Source organism: Anopheles ziemanni, chromosome 3 (assembly GCF_943734765.1).
Source record: "Anopheles ziemanni chromosome 3, idAnoZiCoDA_A2_x.2, whole genome shotgun sequence".
Lineage (NCBI taxonomy): Eukaryota > Metazoa > Arthropoda > Insecta > Diptera > Culicidae > Anopheles > Anopheles ziemanni.
The window spans coordinates 31,346,548-31,356,531 of NC_080706.1; the positions used below are offsets into that span (position 1 = coordinate 31,346,548).

At 45.0% G+C, this 9,984-nt stretch overlaps 1 protein-coding gene across 1 annotated transcript; it reads right to left on the reverse strand.

The window, feature by feature from the left end:
• Positions 1 to 691: 691 nt before the first annotated feature.
• LOC131286394 (kelch-like protein 5) lies at positions 692 to 9,984 on the reverse strand. Its single transcript, XM_058315341.1, has 6 exons — positions 9,826 to 9,984; positions 5,052 to 5,112; positions 3,079 to 3,640; positions 2,134 to 2,952; positions 1,728 to 2,060; positions 692 to 990 (listed from the first exon to the last, which is right to left on the reverse strand). Exons 1-6 carry the CDS (start codon positions 9,830 to 9,832, stop codon positions 916 to 918), a joined length of 1,857 nt encoding a protein of 618 aa, XP_058171324.1. The 5' UTR covers positions 9,833 to 9,984; the 3' UTR covers positions 692 to 915.

Consider the following 9,984-nt stretch of genomic DNA (forward strand, 5'->3'; position numbering starts at 1 on the left):
TCTGGTAAGTAAATTATTAACATTTCTTTGGGGATCAACAATAATCTATGCGTTAGAAATCGTGTTTGGCATTGGACTTTGCTTAGTTGGACGCATAAATTGTTTTTTGTTGAACAAGCTTTTATAGCATTGCTGTAACCAAACTACAACGCTGCAGTAAAACGACTATCCTTTGCTCAGAAAATTGTATCCACTATACAAGTGTTGATTTATTATATTTCCATCTGTTCACTCGTTTCCTTATATGCTATGTTTTGTTTGTTTGATTTATATATTTGATTGAATTGCATTTAATACGAGAGGAAGGAAAAACTCATCCCACTTAATGATCATTTTTGCTACCCCTTTCCGTTCCAAGCCTATCTTTCAGCACTTAAGTTTTACCAGGATCAGTCCTTTCGCAAATTTTTCGTGCATGTTTCCTCTTCTCTCTACATCTTACGCTCACTGGGTAGGAAGGCAGGCGGAGGTGTACGGTTAGGTTTTGGCTAATGAATCAAAACATCACGTCTTCTCTTTGGCATCCATTTCAACTCTCTGCATCTGCAAATCATAAGGCTGTCCAGGGTGATGTTACTGCTCTTCCGCCTACTCTTTTTTCGATCAATCTCAAAAGCTACTGTTCTCGGTAGAATCGAACTAAAATCACAGCTTACCGAACGTTACCGACCAATCAAATCGAATGCTCGAGTCTCCGATCTTTTCCGTGAACAAAAAAAAAACAAGAATGATCATTAAAGGCTTACGTGTGGCTCACCTCTGTTCCACTTTCTCCTCAATACAAACATCTCAATCTCGGAATCTGAAATCTCTTCTCTTAGCACCAAGCTGTCTCCCTACTTGCACGCGTAAGGTACCGCTATCCTAATGTGTAAAAAAAAAGACCAAATGAACGATGATCACGTCTTTCCACTTTTACACGTAATAATCACAAATGCGGAAGTGTCTGCGGTAGTAGTAATTGCTGGCACTGGTGCTACCGCGCCATCCCTGCGGAAGATAGTGCATATGCGCCCGATTGGTGATGATTGTTTCGTCACATGTTGTGCGGCGAATAGGAAAGATGGAAAAGCGATTTAAAAAGAAAGACGAAAAAGAAGAAAAAAGAAATACAAATACCAGTAGAAAAAAAAACGGAAGAAAATGGAACACATTAGGGGATAAGCTGGCGTTTTTTTCCCAACTATCGTTAGGCAGGTCAAGCAGTTTCGGCAGGATGTGTGGCAAAAGCTAAAAAAAAGTCTAGGATTCATAAAGGATTTTTTTTTAAAGCCTCAGTTTGATACAGGGCCATGGCATCCCTGGGAATGTAACGTTTTCTCGTTTGTTTGTTAGGGCATGCATAAAGCCACTTGTCTACATGGTTTCTTGCACTCCTGGAATGGCGCTCATTTTGTGGTTTTACTTCTGAAATTTGGGCAGATAATTAATAAGACTATCACACGCACGCAAACACACACACACACATACAATCACAAATGTATAAGAGAATGCTATTTAAAGGAATAGCTTATTATTCCGAGGAATGCTTCCGAGGTAGCCGTTCCCATGCTCGAAAAGGATGCAGGGTGGCAGTAGGAGTAGGATCTTGTGTTGGTCGGCAATAGCAATGGGAATGCTGGAAGGAACGTAGGATGCAAGCGGATATGCCACAGCCGGAGGAGCTCGCTGGTGCTAGGGCATGACTGTGGGTCGGGTGTTTTGCCGTGGTTTTGGTGGTACTAAACCGTGGTGCTATTGTTGGCCACCGTGGTGGACGTGGACGGCGAAGAGGTAGATGCAACGGCATTGCTTGGCGATGCTGGATTGACTCCAGGGGCGATAGTGGTGCCGGCTTGGGCGCTTGGCACCACTCCCGTGGCGCTGTTCGGGATAGCGACGACGCACGCACCGGCGCGGCTGTAGTTGACCGGTGATATTTGGGTCCACTCGTTCGTCTCCGCGTCGTACTGCTCGACGATTTTCAGGTACTGATTGCCATCGTACCCGCCGACGGCAATCAACCAGTCGCCGAGCACACTGACTCCGATCGCATCTCGGCCAACACTTAGCGACGCAATCTAAGACGGAGAACGATTAGCGATTGTTAATAATTAGCGGTACACTTCATGTGTGTGTTTCGTTCGTTCTTACCAGTGTCCAGGTGTCGGTGGTAGGATCGTATCGCTCGACCGTTTCCGTCCGGCAGACTGCCGGATTGCTTGCCGGGCAGTCGTGCCCTCCGAGGGCATACAGGAATCCGTTCAGCACGCCAACTCCGACACCTCCACGGCGCCGGTTCATTGGAGCCCGAAGTGTCCACTTGTTGGTGTGCGGATCGTAGCACTCAACCGTCCGATGGCAAACGCTTCCATCACGACCACCGATCACGTACAACCGATTGCCCAGCACGGCGACGCCCGCAGTGGAGCGCATGGCCGACATGGGCGCCACGTAGCTCCAGGTGCGCGCCAACGGATCCCATCGTTCGACCGTGTTCAGGTAGCTCCAACCGTCGTGTCCACCGACGGCGTACAAGGGACCTTCCAGGAACGCCACACCGAGCCCATGCCGGGGCGTTCCCATGGGAGGCACCAGCGTGAACCAGTTCATCGTATTGAGATCGAAGCTCTCGACTGTGTTGAGTGTCTTGAGACCGTCGCGCCCACCAACGATGATCAACTTGTCGTCCAGGACGGCCACCCCGAACTGTAGCCGGCGGGTTGGCATGTTTTTAAGCAGTGTCCACTTGTCTAGACGCGGATCGTAGCTCTCGATGCTGATCGCACCCTTGTGCCCGTCCATGCCCCCGACGGCCAGCAGCCGACCCATGGTGGACTTTCGGGGACGGGTGCGTGACGTCGCGATCAGTGAACGACGTCCAGGGATAAGATGCCACTTGAACGCTTCCATCACCAGCTGCTGGCACTCGTTCGCTCCTCCGCAGAGAGCCTCCACGTGGTCCACTATGAACTGTGGGTTGTAAAGTAAAAAACAATCATTAAAAAACGATACCATTTGTTTTAGTTAACACACCCAGGAATTATATCTTAGACGCATCCTTAGGTGACTCGTTGTAAGGCAAAAGTAAAAACTCACCGAAGGTTGCAACAGTGGTAGCTTAACCAGTGCCAGCAGCTCCGGAATGTGGCGCTTGCGGGCCTCTGGGTCGTACTGTATCCAGGCCATCAGGGCGTGGAACACCTCCTCCTCGTTCGGCACATTCAGATCGTCACTGCGCAGCAGGTTGGCCAGCTGGGCCGCGTCGAGCATGAAAAACTCCTGGTTTTTCCACACCTGCTGAAAGTGCTGGCAGGTGTAGGCCGTGGCGAGCTTCAGGAGCGCGGTGCAGCCTTGCTGCTCGGCGAACAGCGAAAACCCGAGACAGTTGGACGGGTGCAGCTGGCGGGCGAGAAAGTTACAGCATGCCGTCACAATCGTGCCGAGTTGCAACAGGCAGGCCGTCGCTAGCAGTGTTTCAACCGTGTCCTCCCGGATCTCGATCGCGCCCGTGTAGCAATACTGTATGAGCGATTGCAGTGCGTCCCCGCCCACCTCTTGCAATGTGATTTCTTCCTGCTGGCTTTCACGCAACTGGCCAGTGAACATGGCACTGAAGTAGGCCGACGAGGCGGACAAAACAAGGCGATGGGCTGGTATCCTGTAAACGAAACAATGCATATCATTAGCACTACAATCCAAAAAGTGGCCAATTGAATATGTGTTCTCTTTGAACTGTTTAAAAAACGGCTGAAGATGTTTTCAATCGAAACAAGTTTTTCTTGGAATACAAATACTTTGGGGTGGTTGCAAATATTAATATTGAAACAAAGCTTTAAACATTATTGAAAATTTCTCATTTTTCCTGTACATTTAGATGGCGTGATGAAGCGGTTAATTACATAACAAAATAAGGCAAACATATTCAACAAATACACTAAACAACAGAACAGATTAGAAAAAATCTTCAAAATGATTCTTCATTACCCAAAAGCAATGTGTAGTTTAATCAAGTTTATATTTTTTATTCAGCAAAATCAATTTTCGTCAATCGATTATTCCTCTTTTTTTAAGTGATACAACATCCCTTAATAGGACTAGGCCTCTCTCCGAAGAGAGAAACTTTGGCCGAAAGACGGTATATTATAGATCAGTGGTAAACCGTTCGTAATACAAGTATCAGTATGTATACATTTTCGGTGTAAAACGATATTCCTGTTAGGGTATATTATTTACTCTGTTAATAATTCTTTTTGTCTATTTATCAAATACAATAGACCGATTATCTTAAAACCAATTAGCTAACCGATTTAAAGAACTGGGACTGCATTATATTCATATTTTCCACATCATACTGTTCACTGTGGGAGGCAGAAGAAAGCCTGCACTCAATCGTCGGCATGAATGGGTGCATTTTACTCGCGTAATTTTATTTTCAGCCATCCCTGCCGGGACAGCAGCATCGGAGCCCCCTCGCGAGTAGAGGTCAAGTGCAGGCTAATCGTCGACAACTGTCCCTTCGGGACGCGCGAACGTTGTTCCCGACGAGGGAAATGATTTATAATACAACGAACGATCGGCGGCCAACCCGAAGGAGAGTAGAGAAACTGAAATATATACACGGAGAGTGCAGTACCTAGAGAAAACGGCAGGCCAGGCCATCCGGCAAATTGATTTAATTTAGCTCGTTTTCTCGTCAACGCCACTGCGCCGCTAGCAGTGTGGCACCGAACGAGTGCGGAAAACTGAAACGTTTGTGTCATTTGGCAGACAACAAAACGCATCTAACGTCGTCTGTCTTGCGGTGATTGGTACACGGCGAGGGGAAGGTCCGTTGGCTTTTGCACAGTTTATGCGGAACCGAGAAATCTATCGTCTGGCGGGGTGTAAAAACGTTCGATCGTTGTATATAAACATTCGAAATGGAGCTGGTTGGGAAAGGTTATGATCGTGCATTTGGTTTTTGCGTTTTGCTTGGTGCACTGGTTTCGCGGAAAACAGGACGGTTTATGTCCGGAAAATGCAACCGTCGCTGATGGGGGAAATCTTCTCACAGACACGGACACACTTACCTTCGGCCATCGACGCCAGCGATCAGCACCACATCACAAAGCTTCTCACTCTGGAGGTAGTCTGTAAATAGAACGGATAGAGCAGAGTGATGGATTAATATCTTGAATGGTACGCATTGGCATTGGGAGCGTGCGAGGCAAAATCTGCAAAAACATAGCTACAAGACAACGTATGATATGTAACTCGTAATTAGAATTTCCCAAAGCGAACGACTCTTTTTCTCTATTCCTCTTCCACCACGATGGAAATGAAAACGGGAACGAAGGGAATCGCTACTACGATCATAACACCACCATGTGGAGACAAATTTTCCCTCCTAAGGGTCTATAAACGAATGCAGCTTCCCGCGGGCAGACGATGCGATGGTACATTTCCAAGAAAAGCCTGCCAACCGCGCGTCTCCAAAGGGGTGAACGAGATGTTTATAGCGTCCTCACCGGTACAGGGCCTTCGGCAATAAGGAGAAGCAAAATTGAATACGAGGAGTTGATCTTGTCATTGCTCGACCGTTATATGCACGTGCACTTTCTTCGCTTCGAAGGAAAATTCGCCTGAAGCTGACGACCCTCTGGAAGGTTGGTTAACCTTCTCTTTGTCTGGGGAGGTGGGGTTGGTTTGCTTTTCCGGTTTCCCGCGATTATCGTTGTTGGTGGGTTACACAAAGGGACAAAAGCGATGCTCTTAGTTAGAACGTTTTGATTTAATGGGATTGATGACATTAGGTGTTAATTGGGAAAATGTGGCCACAAAGTAGACAAAGAACAAATTTATGTTTCCAATTTAGTTAATCCACGTAACCTTTGAAATTAGCGTGAAACAACAATCAAGGCTCTTTAATTGCTTTCACATGAAAATGGTTATGCGATTCTGTTTGGTTTAGAAAGAACTTGTTATAATTAGCATTGTTCTCTTATTTCGTTATTATACGAGAAAGAAAAAAATGTAAAACAAGTAAAATTGTGTGCTTCATCTGCTAGTTCAACAGAAGTCAACACATCAATGAAAATTATATTTTATTAAAATGGAAAATCGCTTAGCAGGGTTTCATTTATAGTAGCAATGAAACGTCGCCCGTTCTATTAGCCAAATTAATTCAACCGGCGGCTCATTACTGTTATAGTAGACATAGGAATAAGTAATTCACGATTACTATGGCAACGATAATACTATATATAAGCAGTGCATCTGCTAATAAAGATCATTCGGTTAAGGAACCATTCTGCAATAGGTTATGGGCCCAGAAGAGTAAAAGCAAAAGTCGAAAATGAGTACTGGAAGTTCCGTTGAACAAAACGCTACGGAGGGAAGAGGAGCAGGATTGCCGACGGCTGGCGTAGGACGGCTCAACGGAATCAATCTTCCCATGGTAGAAAGGTTACGTGGATGTGAAAATTACTCAACATGGGCGTTTGCAATGCGGATGATCTTGATCCGCGAAGGAACTTGGAGTGCCGTGGAACCTGATGAAGGCGAAGTAGTGGACAAAGAGACAAAATTGCGTGCATTGGCAACAATCTGTCTGAGTCTGGAGAGTTACAACTACAGTCTGGTTCAGGACGCAACGGATGCAGCTTCAGCATGGAAGAAATTGGCCGCAGCATTTCAAGACACCGGATTGACCAGGAAGATCGGCTTGCTTCGGAAGTTGACGAACATAAGGTTAACCTCTAGCATGAGCGTAGAAGAGTATGTTAACGAGCTGATGTCGACTAGCCACAAGCTTGCTGCGATCGGATTTCAAGTAGACGATTCCTGGATGGTAGCATTGCTTTTAATGGGATTACCGGATCATTACGAACCAATGATCATGGGGCTGGAAGCATCAGGAGCGAAACTTACGTCGGATGCGGTAAAGGCAAAAATTCTGCAGGACGTGAAGTGTGATAGGAATCTTGATGGCAGCATGAATAACGAAGCATTGTACATAAGAAGAGAGTATAAACCAAAGGCGCAGTATAAGAAAAGGAGCGAAAAGACGTGCTATAATTGTAAAAAGCCTGGACATTTTGCAGCCAAGTGTCCAATGTCTGGAGAAAAAGGAAAATCAAGTTCACTATGGAGTTCGTTTGCTAGTGGCGATGCAAACAGTGAATCTTGGTATTTTGATTCCGGAGCAACTTGTCACATGGCAAAACCGAATCAACATTTTAGTGATGAGACAACGTTGCAGCAAGCGATATGGACAGCGAATAATGGCAGCATGATGGCTATAGCACGAGGTACAGTAAAATTAGAAGAGAATAACGCTAACGTATATGAAGTTCTGAAGGTACCTAATTTGGTTACGAATCTATTGTCTGTGAGTGCAATATGTAAAAAAGGGCACACTGTGATTTTTACAGCAGACAAATGTAAAGTTATAGATACAAATGGAGAAGTTATTGTATCTGGGAAACAGGAAAAAGGGCTTTATAGATTGCTACAACCGAAACAGACCGGAACACCGCATGCTACAGGACAAAGCAAAGAAACTCAGCCAGTTTTGAGACGAAGTAGTCGCCAGCGTAATTGTCCAAATAGATACAATGAGTTTGTAAGTTACAACACCATTTCAAACCATCCACCGGAAGAAGATATTCCGCAGAGTTACGATGAAGCTATGAGGAGACCTGATCGTGAAAAATGGATCGAGGCAATGAAGCAGGAGATGGTATCCCTGAATGAGAACCAGACGTGGATGATCACCGATTTACCAAAGGGTCGAAAAACCATTCGAAACAAGTGGGTTTTCTCCATCAAGCGAGGATCTGATGGAAATGTGGACCGGTACAAGGCGAGACTAGTTGTTAAAGGATGTTCGCAGAAACCGGGAATCGACTATGAAGAAGTGTATGCTCCTGTAGTGCGATATTCAACTGTCCGATACCTGATGGCACTAGCTACGAAGTTTGATATGGATGTGGACCAGATGGATGTGGTTACCGCATTTTTGCATGGAGAACTAGGTGATGAGCAAATTTTCATGGAGCAACCCGAGGGGTTTGCAATTCCAAATGGAAAAGTATGTAAACTGAAGAAAGCGTTATACGGTTTGAAGCAATCGAGCCGGGTATGGAATGCAAAGTTGAATGAAGTACTGCTAGAATTTGGCCTACAACGATCGAAAGTTGATACTTGTTTATATTGGAAGATGAATGAAGATAAAATGCTGTTCGTAACAATATATGTTGACGATCTGATAATTTTCACGAATGATAATCCTTTGAAGAAAAGACTAAAACAATTTCTAATGCAGAAATTCAAAATGAAGGATTTAGGCACAGCATCACATTGTCTTGGCATTCGAATCAAGAGAGATCGAAGTGCAGGAATATTATCACTAGATCAACAGTTATATATCGAAGAGATTGTTAGGCGATTTAGAATGGTCGACGCAAAACCTGCAACAACTCCCATGAATCCTGATCTTAAATTGGAAAAGTCAATGTCACCAAAGAATGACGCTGAAGTTGAGGAAATGAGAAGTGTACCGTTTAAAGAAGCAATTGAATGTTTATCCTTTGTAGCGCAAATAACTCGACCTGATATTGCCTTTGCTGTGAATACTGTTAGCCAATTTTCTTCAAATCCCGGAAGACAACATTGGGAGGCTGTGAAGAATATAATAAGATATCTGAAAGGTACAGCGAGCAGGAAATTGCAGTACAGAAAGGATGAAAGCGGAGAATTGGCAGGATATACCGATGCTGATTGGGGAGGAGATCCTGACAGTCGCAGATCAATGAGTGGATACGTGTTTATGTTGCAAGGTGCAGCAATAGCATGGGGCGTAAAGAAGCAACCAACAGTAGCTCTTTCATCTTGCGAAGCAGAATACATGGCTCTCTCTCGAAGCATTCAAGAGGCAATATGGTGGAAAAACCTTTGTTCGGAATTCAGCGATGTAGGAACAGTTCTGATTTATTGCGACAATCAGTCTGCAATCATCATCGCTAAAAACGGATCGTATAACCCTCGGACGAAGCATATAAGCATACGCTACCATTTTGTGAATGAAAGCTTAGAAAATCAAGTGGTGAAACTCGAATATGTATCGAGTAAATTACAACTGGCCGATGGATTCACTAAGCCTTTGCAACGGATGAACCAGGCTAGGTTTTGTAATAGTATAGGAATCGTGAATTAGGGAGGAGTGTTATAGTAGACATAGGAATAAGTAATTCACGATTACTATGGCAACGATAATACTATATATAAGCAGTGCATCTGCTAATAAAGATCATTCGGTTAAGGAACCATTCTGCAATAATTACATGCACAAATAAAAAAGGCAATAAAAAATAAATTATAAACGTGTTTAATTACTTTGCAATATTTTTAATATTTTGATACAATTGCGTTAACCACGTTTTTATGAGTGCTATGGAAAGTAAACTGGCGAAGACGAAACAATCGTGAATCGAACCGAAAAACAGGCCCCTCTGTAGGGAGCAATAAATTAGCCGCAGCTTCAAACCTGCCGGTGACTCAACCCGCTGTCCGTTGATCGCGGTAATTCCTTTTTTGAAGAAAACGAACAAACAAAAGACGAGAGCAAGAAACATAACTATCCCAATATGGTAACAGGAAAGAAACCCGCTTGAACCGCCAAGCTGAAGCCGGTTGGCGTCTATTACAATCCGCAAGCGAATCGTGCGGCAAGCAGACGTCGGAACCCCCGGAAAGTGCAGACCTTGAACCTGTCGGCCAGACCTCTCAATCGACCGTCCGTTGACCTGATCCCGGATGGAACACCGATTAGGTACGTCTGTGAGTGTGTGATCTGTTTATTACCTTGCATACGCTTCAGAACCAGATCGGAGTGATCGCGACACCGGAAGTACTCGTCCTGGCTGACGGACGAGTTCAGGCTGGCCAGGCTGAAGTGGCTCTCATCCGTTACGAGGCTGATGCGGGCGCTAGCACTAGACGTCGGGCTGCCCTTGCAGGACA